We start from the raw sequence: 16,245 nt of genomic DNA, 5'->3' as shown, positions 1-16,245 counted from the left end.
AAAAGAAGAGTTGTTTTGGTATCTGCAAAAGACATATTGGAATGAAGACAAAGTTTCCACACACCTTGAGCTTTTGCAGACTTTAAGAAAGGAATTGATCAGCTAACAACAGCCATTTTTATAAGGTCACCATCAACTCCTTACCCCTTTCTTTTCTCTCATTAGTAGTGATGAATTCTTGCATGAAAGTAAGGGAAATCTCAGATCTGAAAGTCCCAGTAATCAAATGATATCAGCAGTCTCCAATCATCAGTAAGGGAAATCTCAGATCTGAAAGTCCCAGTAATCAAATGATATCAGCAGTCTCCAATCATCACCTCTCTCTCTCTCTCTCTCATCAATGAAACTATCTGTTTATATTGGTGCATTTCATGGATTGAAAGTGATGATTGAGAGATCCAAGAAGGGATACTTCTTTATGTGATGCTTCAGTTCTAGGGGGTAGAGCTAGAAAGAGAGAGAAACAGAGAGAGGAAGCAGTGCACTCCCTAGTGTCGATAGTTGTTTTCCCAGTCCAAGTCTTGTTTGAGGACCTGGTCAAAAAGTTGGGGAACATACATGTAAGTTAACTAGAATGTTTCTGATCAGGTTTTGGGATATGATGCTCTGCTTTTTTATGATTGTTGGGTCCTTTTCTTGAAGCATTTTAATCTGTCGCAGGCACTGAGAGAGAGAGAGAGAGAGAGAGAGAGAGAGAAAGATGGGGGTTGGAACCTTATGGATTGAGAATGATTGTCAGCAACCATACATTGGTTTCGACACACTTAAAGCCCTTATTCGACCAGAAAGCTTGATTTTTAAATTTTCCCACATAATAAATGGATATGGGTTATTTTAAATATTAATTTTTAAGGAAGAGGTTAGGTATGCCGTCACTTTTCTTGGAACTAGTGACTCAACAAGTGGGAGGGTTGGGATGGAAAAGAGTAAGAGATTTTTCCAATGAGTGTAGAAGAAAGACAGATCTAGACATACAGGCGGCATATCCAGCCTTTTCCCCAAGTCTTATTATCAAAGCTTGTATTACAAGATTTTATCAACTATGGAGTGGAGTTTTACCAAACTGTTGTCGTTGAAAAAAAAAAATACCTTCCTAGCTACATAGAAAATATCCTCAATTATCGGTTGAACATATAATAGCAAAGTTGTGTTCATGCCTATGGTATAATAATAGAGTTCCTTACCATCCGTTCCAACAAATAAGACGATCAAAGGACTCAGAAATTGCTTCCAACATACCATTACGCATTGCCAACACTTCACCATGCATTGATTGAAGCAACTAATGAGCTGTTCTGTGCCCCAGTATCACCTGAAGTAACATGCTATGCCAACCGCACGGTTCAGTAAGGCCCATGTGAGGAATGGAATATATACGTGGATGGGCCACATGTTCAAAGTTGAAAGTCCAGGACAGCTTTAAACAGCTTTTGGTTGGAATTTTCTCCAATTAATTCAATTCTAACTCTTAATTATGTTCCAAAGTTTAAATCAAAGTGCTTAATTAGAAGCTTTTTTATTCACTAATACACACTTCTTAGCTACTTGAATCCTCTTTTAACTACTCTTTTTCACTTTTCATGGACAATTATATCAAGCTCATGGTAGCATCTTGAGATGGGGTTGGATTCGGTTTAGAAGAGTTAATTATTAATTAAGCTTAAGAATGATGTGAACCTGAGGATCAAAACACATATAAACCCAGATGAACTGATATATCGTGGGCCAGGACAAGCTCCAACCAAGATATTATTGGGCCACATGAAGGGAATTAAGCAAATAAAATTAAGCCCATGTGTTTGTAATTAATGGGCCCCGGTCTTACACGCAATGATCACAAGTTGACGAGCCCAGTCGTTTCTTCATTAATTCAAGAACACAGTTTGTAATTCATAGCTTAACCTGATAGCTAACACTACCACCATGTCCATTTTGGGAGCCATTATAAGAGTTCTGAACTTCTTATCCCTTGGCTCTATTACAGTGCTAATTATTCTATCTGTGCTTGGATCTGTAGAATTGGTTAGGATAGAAATTTGTAAATGACTCAATTTCACTCTTTGGATAACTTTTCCAAGCATATACATATACAGGCATAGGTTCTGGTAAGGACGTCAATTTCAGGCCGGACTGGGAACACCCGAAACAGGCCCATTTATTAAATGTGTTGGGCTCAAGCCCGAACCCATGAACATTTGACTGTTTCTGGTGCAAGGTTCAACCTAACAAATTTAAAGGCTGTTCAGAGAGTTCTTAGAACTTGTTTGAAGCCCGTTTACTCAACCAGACACATTTAAAGTCTGTTTGTCTCATTAGTCCGTTCATTTTGATTAAAGATCAGTACCCAATTGATTGTTTATAAATGGGACCATCCCTAGCCTATGAGGACCAATTACTTAAATGAGCTGGTCATGGTTCAAGGCCCTAAAGTGGAGAAGCCCGATTAGGCCCCGACTGGACGCCCCCAGGTTATGATAAAAAGATTGATCAATCAGCTTGTGCTAACCAAGCCAACTAAACTTACAATACTATTGTGATCACCAATCTATCTCATCTTTTCACTAGAAGTGACGAAATTTCTTACGAAGTGTTGTTTTAGGCATTTCTATTTGTTCCTAAAGACTCCATTCTATGTTGGCTGATCTTGTCACTATATTCGTAACCTCAATGATGTCGGATCTTTACTCAGTTCTTTCATGCATGCTTTTATTTTTCTATTATCTTTTGGACAGGAAACTGGATGAAATCTAATCAGTTGGCCCACATGGTAAAGTTTAAATTTTCCTGCTAATTATGTTTCCATGATAAGATAGTAATTGCTTTTGAAAATCATTTTCGTATACATATAATAAATTAGTCTTTCGACGTCATGTTTTCTCTTATCTCTGAATTAACTTAACTTTTTATGGCTTTTGTTTGCAAAGTTTTCATCCATCCTCCTAATGGCCCAGTGCTGACAAAAGGATCCACATTGCCCTCTAAGGAACCCTCTCCCATATTTAGAAGATAATAATTTGTATACAAATTTGACCTGTATACTACATGACTTTAATGGCACACATTTATTTATTCTGATCCGACGATAGACATAAGTGGATGAAAGGATTCTTCTCTACTTGCGAAGGAAAACTTTCGTAATAGAAGAACCATTTGTCCATTAATCTTTCAGGAGCAATATAACACAGATACCATATTGACAGGCACAGTATGATTGGTGTATCTGTCTTGGATAGGCTAATTCATATTGGTTTCAGCATTTCCACTGGTCCCACTGGTCACGAATCAGTATAATGGTACAGATCAAGGGTAAAAACATTTTAAAGAAATATAGGATTAGAAGAGTCAGATCCAAGTCAACCCTTCTCAGTATTGGCTATGGCCGATACCTTCCCCGATAGTGAACTTAACATAGTCCTTAACAAAGGGTAATAGGATATTACTTCGACCAGCCTAGGAAACTTCAGCTTGCAGTAAGTGTAGTTGGGCACTCAATGGATTCTCTCCATTAATCCATAAATTGGGACGAAGTTTTCACATGAATTTGACTTTTGAGTGTTTTGAAATCGGTATTGACTATTGAGATTAGTAGAAAACGTATTATCGAGACTAGACTTCATCTAATAGGAGACAAAGTAATTATGACCCTTAAAATGAGAAAAACTCAGATTAAAATCACCGTTCTGAGGGGGACAACCCTGGTTACATTTGGGACTGAGCTGTACGTTCTTAGCTATTTTTTGGTAAATCGAATAAATTTTTATTAACACAAGAAAAACGCATGGGGTGAAGAGGATTACTAGTTTCCTTTGAACATGGAGTGAAAAGGGGCCAAATTATTCTACTCCCATTGGACATAACCTTTTGGGCTTGGGTATCCACAACCGCAAGATTCCCTAAGAATAATAGCAGATTATAGCTACATCAAACAAAAAAAAAAATCCAGAAACCACAATGGGCATAACTGCCACTACAAAATCAAAACCAATATCTTTGATCCTTACAGTACCCTATTCACTTATCAGGAAGAAAAATAACTTTTGACTTTCTAAATTCCCCCAAAATTGAAAATGGATCAGTTGTTCATACGATCATCTAGTCATGTGAATCGACGTTTAACACCTGTCTTTTTTGTTCTCAAATATATCTCATTTGACAGAAATAAAACAAGTGTTGAATACAGAATCGTACGGTCAGGTGATAATAATAGCAACGGATCCTCCAAAATTGGACGGAATTCCAGGCTCCCTATATTGCATACTGTGATAATTCCCAAGTGCTGCTTCTTTCAGTTCAACTTGCGATGGTAAACTCAAACCGCCCGCCCACTCCCAAAGCTGCGACCTCCACCTCCACCTCCACCTCGACCTCGACCTCGACCTCGACCTCTACCTCGACCTCCATCATAAGTCGCATCAGGCGGCTCTGAAGCCTCAAAGCTTCCTCGACCAGAAGGTACTGCTCTCCAAATTACTCTCAATGAGGACTGGAATGGTGGAGTATATTTGGTATTGTCTTGGCGGTGTACACTTCTGGAAGAATCATAATATTGGGGATGCCCCTTTCCTCTGCCAACACTGTAACCATAACCTCCCTCCTTCAGTTCTGCTCTTCCCCAAGAACCCTTGGATTCTTTGCTTGAAGATAATCCCCTTGAAGAACCAAATTTCTGATAACCATTCAACAGTTCATGAGACACATTTCCCCTACCACCACCCCAGCCAGAACCAGCTCCCTTATATTCATCTTTTGATAAATTAGCTCCCGAGGAAGTGTATCTAGGGCTGCTTTGTCCTCTTCCATTTCTATGCTGAATCTGTGGCTGTGGCTGTGGCTGTGGTTGTGGCCTGCTGATAGCATTTCTTTCAAGTTATAGTGGACAATCTCCATCTTTCGATTGGAAGGAAATGAGAAGCATTGAAGTGGTTTTTTACCTTTTTCTGGGCTGTGAACCCTCATATTCATGCCATAACTCTGTCTTTATGATGTCTGCTTCAATTATCATCTAGAGAGAGAGAGAGAGAGAGAGAGAGTTAACAACAGCACAAGAATGTCTAATGGTGAACAAGGGTTCCATCAGGGGGATAACTTTCTTGTTACAAGTATGGTATTCTTTCACCTAAATTTTCATGTAATAAATGGCTAGGATCCATAAAATATAGTTTATTGCACAATGTACCACAGTGATCTTATGTAAGTCTCAAGAAAGCTTATTATTTTCCTCTGCAAGGCTTTCCTTTTTTGCGGGGGCAGGGGGAGGGGGTGTTGCTCTGTTCTTGGGTAGCCTCTTCGAGCGGTTTCAGCCCTTGGAACCTCCCTTTATCTAGTTTGTTTTAGTTTGGGCCTTTCTTACCTGAGTAGTTTCTTGTCCTGCTATAAAAATTAGCTTTGGAAAAATATATATTAAACTTATGTCGTCTTATCAATCTTTGATGCCACCACCAATGAATTGCTTTCTCTCTTATGGTCCTTGGTTGTTTGTTATTTCAGGAAAATAAGAAAACATGGAGAAAAGAAGTACTGCAAAACAAAGAGTATACCTTTTCAGGCACTGAAACACCACTAAGCAACCGTGGATAGTGCAGATGATAATCAGAGCATTCATACAAAACACACCTGTACCCAGAAGAGAAAACATCAGATACCACAATATAACATTTTGAAGGTAATTTTCAGACTTACATCACAGCATTTCTTTCTTTTTCTTCCGAAACATCATTACAAGGGCGTATAAAGCCATTCAGTCCACCACTGCAATGAAAAAGTATGTGATTAGTATAGAAGCTTGTGTTTGTACATGAAAAAGAATAGAAATTCAAATATTCTATAAAAAAATAATGCTCATGTACCTGGAACTGCTATCAATGGCTTTCCTGAATTTTATCTTTTCATTGCATGATTTGTACTCATGATACATAGACAATACTTGTGTTACCATCTCATTAGAACTTATAAACAATTTATCAATCATCTGAGAGTTCCTATTGGCTTCATCTTCCTACATAGTATTATTAAAGGTAAACATGAATGTTTTAAGTTCATAATCAACTGTATCAGAACTCGAGATTTAATTCCTCAAATACTACCTTTAATTCTTTCTCCAATTTTTTTGTCTCCAATAGAAGACGGTCTTCATCAATAAACTTGAGCTTGGCAATTCCCTTTAACAAGACAAACACTCCATTAATAAATATTGTACAACTTTACTGTAATTCAGTGAACATGGAGCAATAATAAGTTGAATTCAATCATCAAAGAAGGTAATACAGACCTGCCACCTATAACGTTTACCGTCAGTGTCAACTTCATAATCTGATAATCAGATAAGAAAAGAGTTAAGTTTTCAACATGACCCATCAAAATGGTGAATTTGTGGTCAATCAATAAAACAGGAGATACCTGTTTGATAAAAATCTATTATTCTGGATTCCTTGCTAATGATCAGTTTGCAGTAAGCCTCAGGAAGTGCATGAGCACTGTACATACAGCACTTCATGATGTCAAATTTATGGGAAGATAATAGGAAACAACCCCCCCCCCCAAAACCCAACACACAACACAACAATTTGACCTTCTAGGCGGCAGTACAGCCATCAGTTGATCAAATGGTTTGAATGGAAAGCCCATCTGAAATCTTATGTCGACCCGAGTCAGTCCCTTCAGATCAGAAGCAAATGGACCATAGTGGTATGGATAATACCTGATGAATTATTCAAATTTTGAAATTTAAGTCTAGAAAGGAAAAAAAAAATACTCATAACTCAAGATCACTCTGTTTAGTTAAAAGCCAAAATCTTTTACCATGTCCAGGATGGGACCCCTGAAAAATAGTACTGAAGCACCCAACCAAGGCCTTCTGTATATTTCTTAACCTATTTTAAAAAAGGGATAAAACAAAAGAGTCAAATAAGAGATAATGAAAAGTATGGCAGCCTAAATATCAACCTTGAAGAAATGCATTATATTGCTTCAAAACATAACTGGCTCAATTATGTGTATAAAATAGACAACTAGATTATGCTGTTGGGGAAGGTGGGGGTGAAATAGAAGAAGAAAGAAAGGAAATAAGCATAAGAAGTCAAAGAAAATACTTTAAGGAGAAGTATTAACAATGCACTGAAAAGACTGAAGTTACTTCAAAGAAAATTTGCAAGAACATTCTGGCAAAATGGTACATGGATGCATCAGACAAACTAGGTTTTTGTGGAACTATCATTAGCACTTCAGAAATAAAATTAATGAATTGATCCCAAAAGCACAATAAAAAATTATGAATAACATAAATAGTAACAACCAAGATCTCTTCCCCACCCCGCCCCCCGCCTCCCGCTCCCAAAAAAAAAAAAAAACCAAAAAAAGAGATACATTTACACTTACAATTGCTTTCCGGATGCTTTCAATATCTGCAGGACTGTCTGCAGAAAATTTGTGCTTGTAATATCTTTCTTTCCATCCTACCATACCCAATTTTGTCTGTTGTACAATCAGAAAGACATCTTTCAAAATATCGGCCTCTACTTTTCCATTTATGAGAATTCTGTACCAAACCTTACAACAAAACTCAATAAAACTGGAAAAACAAACCAATGACAACCAAAAGCACAAACCTTGTCATTATCCAATCTACCAGATTTAAACAGATCTGATTTCTGACGAATAATATCCTTTAACATTCGTCTGAGCTCCATTGTATTTTCCGAACCCTGGTATATCAGGGAAGAAATTCATTAAGAAAGGAAACTTCTCTTAACTATGGCAGAAATTTGCTTTGTAATAGGTTTTATATTAGATTTGTTTCAGTCATTCATCATTTATGTAGTTCAACTTGAATGTCCCACTTGGATGTGAAAAGTTTGGAAGTTCAAAAATTATAAAATCTTAATATTTTGATCATTGAAACCTTAGAGTTGCTTTTATCAGACTGCTGATTCAAAAAACAAATTTCTGATTGTATCCAGCTTTCCATGTCTAAGCTCATGAATGAAGATTTACTCATCCAGCTGACATGATAACCTCTGTTTCGGTCTATCGAAGCCAAGTTTACTTGATAGTGTTGAATGAAAAAAATGATTGATTAATGCTCAAAATCACCATTAAAAAAAAAAATCAAAAGATGTAATACTGATGATTCCTGAGAAAGCTATAGCATACATCAAATTCTCCAGTGCTACTACTGCTCATCCCAATTGATGTTGAGACCATGTCCTGATTCCTTGACGAGAAAGTTTTTGGAGTGAAATCTGAATATTTTTGGTCAGGCTCCCTGAATCCATTTCTTGTATTGATAACCAAGTTTCCAATAGAATCATCTAGCTGGACACGGATTCAATTCAAAATCAGTTCAGTTAGTATAGAATAAGAAAGTTCATCAGTAAAATAGGATATTTTATCTCCCCACAGTATCCAGTACCTCAACAGCTTCAATTTGAGAATTCTCATACAAGAGTTTTCGCATTTTACGCTCTCTTAATTCAGATCTTTTCTTGAATATTCTTTCCTCATATGTTCCTACTGAAAGGATGAATTTCTCAATTCGCTTTAACTTCATGTATGGTGTGTGTTTCTCCCCTACCTGCTCAAGGACACAAAATTTTAGTGCATCCTCTCTATGGTTCCAAACTTGGAGGTTATGTAGGGTAGTTATTTATTACTCTGCTCATATCCACAAGGTAGCCACCCAGATTCTTGAACTCTTGTTTATAGACACTGATGAGCAAATCAATTGCACCCTATAGAAAAATGGCCAAAGAAATTGTTTAATAGACACCAAAAAATAGTTTGTTTTACCTGTTTAATTCACTGAACATGGAAAAAAAAAATCATGAAAAACAAGCTTCTTGGGAAACCTCATGAATCTCTAATGAAGGCATGTGTGGCAAAAAATCATTTCCAGCAAATACGCAAATAAGAATGAAATCATCAACAATACGCTCAATATCAAACTCAGTAGGTGGATCATCTATTTTCAAGTCCAGCTCCAAATACTCTCTCAAAGTCCAGACATTCAAGAACTGCAAAGAAAGAAGTCCTCAAAACATTTAATTAAAACTAAAATCAAACTAGTGGTAATGCCTTGTGTAGCTAGGTATTAATATAAAGAGTGTACCTGATAAGGCTTTCTAGCTTTAGAAGCTCTTCCATTATTCTCATTAACTTTACAAAACCAGCCCCTTGACTTCATTGATTTACAATGCTGGTTTCTAATTAAATCAAGACATATTGGTTGCTTCTCTTGCATGAGCACATCCTAAGGGGAAAAAGCAAATGATTAAGTCATGTCCTATGTGTGTGTGTGTATATATATATATATGTATATGATATGAAAGGAGGTATTTGTCACAATTAATAGAACTAGTTGCAAACACTCTTTTTTTTGTTTTTTTTGTTTTTTTGTTAACGACGGGTGTCCAGGCCTTTGGCCTGACTAGTCCGCGGGCTCATACTGACCCCACAACCGCATAGACGTGGTCATAACGGGGTTGCAAACTACAAAGAAGAAAAGAATAATTATGTACAGACCTCTCTCAATATAAAAAAATGCACTTCATGGGTTGCTAAAGCTAGCATTATGAGATCTGCATCCTGTGGAAGCAATAATGAACTAAAGTTATTCAGAAGAAACAATGAACAATACTCTGTTTCTCTCTTGACATAGCAGAACACATTATGCAAAATGAAGTTTTATCATACCAGACCATACAAGCAATGGCATGTATTTGGATTGTAATCGGGAAGACTACGTTGCAGACGTATAAATGACATTATCTTGTGTTCACCCTCCCCAGGAACATTTGCATCAGAAAGAATTACCTTCAGAAGAAGCGAGAAAAATTACACAGATGGGCACATATAATTTAGAAGCTCTTCCATTACATATATATAATTTTTACTATTAATACATATGCTTTTTTTAATGTATTTAAGTTTCATAATATTATTTTATACATCAATGATTTAGTAAATTTAACATAAAAATATTTAAGTTAATAAATATGCTCTTTTTTTTGTGAAAAATCTAAAAAAATGGGGAACAAGAACCCTTTTGATCTGGTGTAGAAAATGCCCAGACAGATGCAGGTACAAAAAGACTGCACTACCCCCTATGTGTGCTGAAGATGCTCCCGCCTTTTTTCTCATTGGCCAAGTGCCTGGCGTTTCTCCCAGACTGGCAGAGCTCTTGCGCCCATAACAATGACAAAAACATGGCTTAGCCTGGCATGCCCTGAAGTCGATAGGGAAAATGAAGACCTCAGACTGCACCTGGGCTTTAAAGAATCCCAAATCAGCCCAACCCGATTACAGGGTTATACATGTGTGATGACCCATGGCCCAACCATCTCTCACATCACAAATCAAAGAAATGGTCTATAATTGTGTTAAAAATGGTTAACATATAAGGCAAAAAGAACACTCCATGGTTGTGCTGCCCCTGTCCCCATATAGAGGGGAGCGAAATGATGCCCCCACCCCCATGCCCACCCCCTGTTGATGCTCATGTGCACCCTCTCATTGCTCACCCCTCTCATTGAGCCCTACGCTGCCACAAGGGCTATGCAACTAGGGAGCATTATTTTTTCCATATTTTTAATATATTAATGGAAGAAAGAAAGCTACCCGATAGTGTTGCATATGTCTAGACACATGGGAAAGTGGAAGGCATATGCAACACTATCAGTTACCGTTCTTTTTCCCTATATATATATTAAAAAAAAAAAAAAAAAAGAGAGTAAATATTAGTATATTCTCAACTGCCAAAATAGATCTAATTTGTTGGGAGATAAGCAGGATCCATTGTATTTGAAGCAATATGTAAAGTATAGTAGGGGTACAAGAGCTACCTAATAATCCTAAACAACCACTAGAGATTTGAGCAAAATACCTTGAGATTTTTCCAACCAGGGTCAATCTTTAGTCTTGAGCAGATATAGTTTTGTAATGCTTTTGACAATTCACACATAAATTCTGTTCCTGGAGTTATTATGTTTGAATCTGAAACTTCTGATTTCTGTTTGGAAAGAAGCTTCTTTCCTTCTTTGGCAAATTCCTTTCGCAACCTTTCTTCCTCAGCTTCCTACATAACAAACATTAGGCATGAGAAATTAATCCACACATCTACACAAAATTTGAAATATAATGTAACATCTACACAGTGAGAAAAACTCTACCAACAGTTCAGCATCTTTGGCAGCCTGAAAACGTCTTGAACGTTGTTGATTCATCTTGGCTCTGGGAGCTACTCCATCTTCATAAAATATATAAGCCGCAAAAAAAAGTGCACATTAATCAAATCAAAATGCACAAAGATTATAAGTTGGATGGCCTAAGCTGATTGTTAGTTTATTCATACACATAGCCCATGAAATATAATTTAAGGGTCCAACTCAAAAGCTCAAGCTATTAAGTTTAGATAGTCCAATGATATATAAAGACACATCAAAGGTCCCAAATAACCAACATGACTAGTATAGTGGTCAAGGCATCGCCTAGACGGTAAGACTCTTCAATCGGGACTGACGCGACTGGTACCTTGGTCGCCTAGGCAACGCCTTGACACCTTGCTGGTGTCTCCTTGATTTTTGGTTATCCTCTATTGCCTTGGTTGCTTTGTTGCCTTGATGACTATGGATGTGAGACTATACCTTTGTAACTCTCAATATCTTACCAATCTCTCTCAATGTGTAGCTTTTTTTTCACTAAAAGGATGATGTATATTAAAAAAGAACAAAAGAAAAGAGGATTACAAGCCAGGTCAAAATAGACATCAAAAACTCAAAACAAAGAGAAAAGAAGATGGAATTCCCTCCCCAACTTCGGCAATGCCATATTTAGGGAAGGAAAACCAAACTCCTCAACTCTAGAGTATTAAATGAAATGGAACCATGATAGACTTATATGTAGCTTTGGCATACATGTGGATATACATACATCTTAAAGAGAACAACAAACGAACATTGTTCTGATACCATGTCAAATAAAGTGTGGTAGCCCACGAAATACCACTTGGGATCCAGAAAAGCTTATGTTGTTAAGTGGAGATAATCCAAAGGCATATGAAGATACATCCAAGGTCATAGATAATCAATGAGGGACTATATCTCTATAACTCCCAACATCTCAACATATACTATACATTGTGAAAATTGTAATTTTTTTTTCTTTTTTTCAATTATTTTTATTGTTCGACATTTCATATTTTTTCTTTTTAAAAAATAATAGGCCATGTTTGTATTCTTGCAGAAGGAACCATTATTTGTTTTCAAAATATATAAGACCACATTATTTGATGCAGAGTTTGTCTTTCATAAGGGGTGGGATGGTCATTTCGCCCAACCCCCCCCCCCCCCTTATTTTTGGGCATAGGGGCCGCTTTACCTTTTAGGCTTCTTTTTCCTATTAAGTATTACATTGATGATTGTAATTATCTATCGAGGAAATGAATCAAGGAGTGTTCTTTTCCCCCCAATCTATAACGTATAATTTGATAAATCTATTATGTATAATTTGATAATCTTCCTTCTTTTTGTGTGTAATATTAGATTTCACTCAGCACCCTCTGACATAAAACATATGATATGAATAAGTTTTTGCTTTAACAAAATTTATTTGATCAAGTTTTTCTAAGGCCACGGTGAATGGATTCCCATACACCACCACCTTGAGATGGGATGTGGGAGGTATCAAGAGGGTATTTTTAAGAAAATGCTAAGACCCTATAAGGGTTTGTGAACCCTGAGATGATTAGTGAACCATCCTCCATACACGAAGGAAAACTTTTTCCAAATCTATTTATTAGTGGTAGAAATGCACAAGGAAACTTTTTCCAAATCTATTTATTAATAGTAGAAGTGCACAAGAAAGAAATACTCACCAATGGCCAGATATAGAAGTTTCCGAGGCCTCACGATCGAAAAAATCCTATCAATGTAGTCAGAAATGCTGTGGAATACTTCCTCAAAGGTCGTCGGAGGGTCCATCTACACATACAATACAACATTATTACATAACAAATTAATATACAGATTTACCTTAAAAAAAAAAAAAAAAGCCTAAGTAAATAAAATCAATAAAGTCAAGTAGTAATAAATAAAGCGTCAATGATTCGAAAGAAAATAAATAAATAAGAAAGGAAAAGGCGATAATTGTACTTCAAAGTTCAGACTAGGCATTTAGATAGGAAAAGAAGGAAAGGGGACTTTTTTTTTTTTTTTTTTTCACCTTTGCTTAACCCGGAGGGCTGGAAGATGAATAGGTAAAAAATGAAAAAAAAATAAAAATAAAAAAATAAATAGCTGCTGCCTGCTTCCTTGTGCCTTCTGCCCGGGCTCATAGACAATGAAATGGAATAGAATGAAACTTGGCTGTTACTAGGGCTGGTTGCAACCGAGTAGTTGCAACCCTTGGTATCAGTTAGAGAACGGAATCTCAAGGTTAAGGGTGGAAACATTCACCCTGGGTGTGTATTTTCAAATCTACCCTTAAGATTTCATTTCCTTGACTAATACCATGGGGTTGAAGCCACAACACAGGAAGCGATGATTTTTTTTTTTTTTATTAATCTATTACCCCTTGGTTTTCCATGGTGATATTTTTTTATTAATCTATTACCCTTTGGTTTTCCATGGTAATGATCATAGCCTCAGGATAAGCCTGTGCAGAAAGCAATGTTTCCGTACGACCAATGAATGATAATGGGTATGTCAAGACTCGAACCTACAATCAACCGACTCCAACAGGGATGATATATTACCACTTGGTCCACATAAACCATTTTGGGTTTTAGGGATTTCAATTTTTTTTTATGGGAAGCCAAGGTAACGGGAAAGTTCCTGCAACCCGGATTCCTGCATGAGAGGAGTGGAAAAAGAAGAAATTACAGTATCGTCGGGATGGAAACATGGATGGATGATGCCGTTCATGTCGAGGTAGAGATTATCAAACTCCCTCCCATTTGGGTTGGCTTGGCTTGCGTCCACCTTCTCTCCCATCTCCTCCTTCGCATTCTGCACCACTTTCGGGTACCTATTCACCAGCCACCTGTAGAATGATGGCACCCCCATCTCTCTCTCTCTCTCGTTAGTAGTGGCAGCAGCGCAGATGAAGGAGACTAGTAGTGTGTGTTCACTGCAGTCCTCTGGGCTCCTTCAGTCGAGTAGAACTTCTTCAATCAGCAAACAAAGTAGTACTTCCATTTTTTTCAAAGAAAAATATTAATGAAGGTTGCCTTGGTAGTTGAGAAATAGAATATTAAAAGACGAAAGCAGGAAGCTCAAGTGACGGTTAAAACTGAGAAATGAAGCATCAGAAGAATAAATAAGGAAACTCAAGGGACCTACTTAACGTGGCATTGAGGTTTAGTGCTTACTCACACTTTCCGGAGTGGAATTTTTTTTTTTTTTTAATCTCGATGCCAATCTCCTTCTTCTTTTTCTTGTACGGAAAAGGAACAAAGGCAAAAAGGAAAAAGAAAAAGGAAGAAAAGGAGGGAGAGAGCGAGAGAGAATGAGTCACCACGCTTAGAGTGAGTGGACTAGATGTCCTGCCCAGGTCTCTTTTATATCACGCGGTGTAGATTGTAAAAGTCATCGCAATCGATCACACTTGGGCCTTTCCTTCTCACTGAAGGTCTCAAATCATCCAAATCCAAAGGGTTCTTAACCTCATGTTTTCAGTTTCCAGTGTTCACACTAGGAGCCGATCCTAAGCCTGAACAATGTGTGGGTTACGATTTCTTATCCAAAGAACCGGTTAGGGTTGAAGCAAATTGACTTTGGGTCAAGGATGGGCCGTGTCTGAGTTGAGGTCTAGGCCTAGCCCGGCCTGGTTCAATCCATTCGTGATTTAATCATGATTTATGTAATATAATTTAAGATTATTATTTTATCCTTTTACTTAGAATATTGAAATTTGGATAAGATTGTTATTTTATCCTTTTACTTATAATATTGAAATTTGGATCATTAGTTCTTATGATCAAGTGTCTTAATCATCTATTATTATGTTGTACTTCATAATTTTAAGAAGAATTTACAATGCCACCCCTAGAGAATGTCATTATTAGAAAGACATCCTTTGCATAATTTCAAATTATTTTCTCACCTCTTAACATGGTCCTGTTGGTGAATATACCTCAAGTGCTGACATCATCTAGTTTATTTTTGTTAAATACCTAAATACCCTCATGTAAAATTTCTGATCATATACCCTTCTATTAATTCCGAACCCCCCATCACAGACCTATCATACCCTCCATCGTCTTCATACCCAAACCGTGCAGAGTAGATCAGCGCTGGTAAAGCTCGAGCTCTGTCGGTGTTTTCTTCCACTTTTCTTTTAGGAAATTAGGTACGTATATGTCAAAAATGCCAATATTTTGATTGGGTTGTCACGTTTTTCCATTGTCGTTAATTATTTGAATCACACGAAGAATATATGCTGTCGGGAACAAGAGAAAAGGGTCCCTGTAGATTTGATGATAGGATTCTGAAATCAGTCTTCACTTGGTGTGTGATTTCTCGGAAGAACAGGTCAGGGTTTAGAACAATTCTGATTCCCCCAACTTTTTTGTTCTTTCCTTTTAAATCCTGAATTATCTTATTTAAGGTGTAAGTTTCGATTCCATTCTTATCATTTCTAGGTTTTTTAGCATCTGTAAGTGGGTTAATCTTCTGTTATAGTTTATGGCCTTTTGGGTGGGTTTTTGATAATTTCTCACAATTGGATTCTTTCATAATATTTCTCAGAAAACTAATTTAAGAAGACATAACAAGAACCCAAGTATGCTAAAGATCTATAATTGGACAAGTATATCTAGTACATACTTGATAAAGAGAGTTAATAGAGAGCTAATTCACCATCAAGTCGAGGTCTCGTTGGGTTCTTGGAGTTGCTGAGAGGCGAAAGAGATGAGAGAGTGGAGCTTGGCAAGCGCGGAACGCTTGTCAGGAGGGCATTTGGAGAGCGATTCTGAGAGTGGAGAGACTCGTTAGGCTTCCCTACTGTCAAAGCGGCACAACCTGCCCTGTAGGCTTCATTGGCCAGCCGAGCGTCTTACTGGGGCTGGGCTGGACCTGACTCCACCCTCCATCCCCGAACCACAAGTGTTGGTTGTCTCGACGGAGAAGAAGAAGAAGCGGAGGTTTGGAGGAAAGACGTGACGTAGACATACTCTGAAGCAGCAATGGTCGCATTGATTTCCGCTTTGGGGGCTTCGGGGCTGGAAGGGAGGGCTTTCATGTCATCGAATACGCT

General features: G+C 37.4%; 1 protein-coding gene across 2 annotated transcripts; it reads right to left on the bottom strand.

The window, feature by feature from the left end:
• Positions 1–3,938: 3,938 nt before the first annotated feature.
• LOC122056975 (5'-3' exoribonuclease 3-like) lies at positions 3,939–14,279 on the bottom strand. Of its 2 annotated transcripts, none has more exons than XM_042618955.1 (23): positions 13,872–14,279; positions 12,866–12,971; positions 11,163–11,239; positions 10,877–11,068; positions 9,688–9,807; positions 9,517–9,579; positions 9,104–9,244; positions 8,844–9,008; positions 8,649–8,726; positions 8,408–8,569; positions 8,149–8,310; positions 7,605–7,700; positions 7,375–7,470; positions 6,799–6,869; positions 6,569–6,697; positions 6,397–6,473; positions 6,269–6,309; positions 6,084–6,158; positions 5,847–5,995; positions 5,680–5,748; positions 5,538–5,613; positions 4,932–5,002; positions 3,939–4,847 (listed from the first exon to the last, which is right to left on the bottom strand). In XM_042618955.1, exons 1-23 carry the CDS (start codon positions 14,052–14,054, stop codon positions 4,310–4,312), a joined length of 2,937 nt encoding a protein of 978 aa, XP_042474889.1. In that variant the 5' UTR covers positions 14,055–14,279; the 3' UTR covers positions 3,939–4,309. The 2 variants fall into 2 exon arrangements, with proteins under 2 accessions (XP_042474889.1, XP_042474890.1); XM_042618956.1 differs by having other exon boundaries at positions 3,939–4,844.
• Positions 14,280–16,245: the final 1,966 nt, after the last annotated feature.

Source organism: Macadamia integrifolia, chromosome 12 (assembly GCF_013358625.1).
Source record: "Macadamia integrifolia cultivar HAES 741 chromosome 12, SCU_Mint_v3, whole genome shotgun sequence".
NCBI classification, from domain to species: Eukaryota; Viridiplantae; Streptophyta; class Magnoliopsida; order Proteales; family Proteaceae; genus Macadamia; species Macadamia integrifolia.
Note: the sequence above shows the minus strand (reverse complement) of the source record. Positions and strands in the feature narration are given on the sequence as shown.

Coding starts and splice junctions, on each gene's coding strand:
- LOC122056975 (XM_042618955.1), bottom strand. CDS start 14,054: ATGGGGGTGCCATCATTCTACAGGTGGCTGGTGAATAGGTACCCGAAA. Junction 6,698..6,798: donor GGGGTCCCATCCTGGACATG/GTAAAAGATTTT, acceptor ATAATTCATCAG/GTATTATCCATACCACTATG. Junction 4,848..4,931: donor GGTTCACAGCCCAGAAAAAG/GTAAAAAACCAC, acceptor AAATGCTATCAG/CAGGCCACAACCACAGCCAC.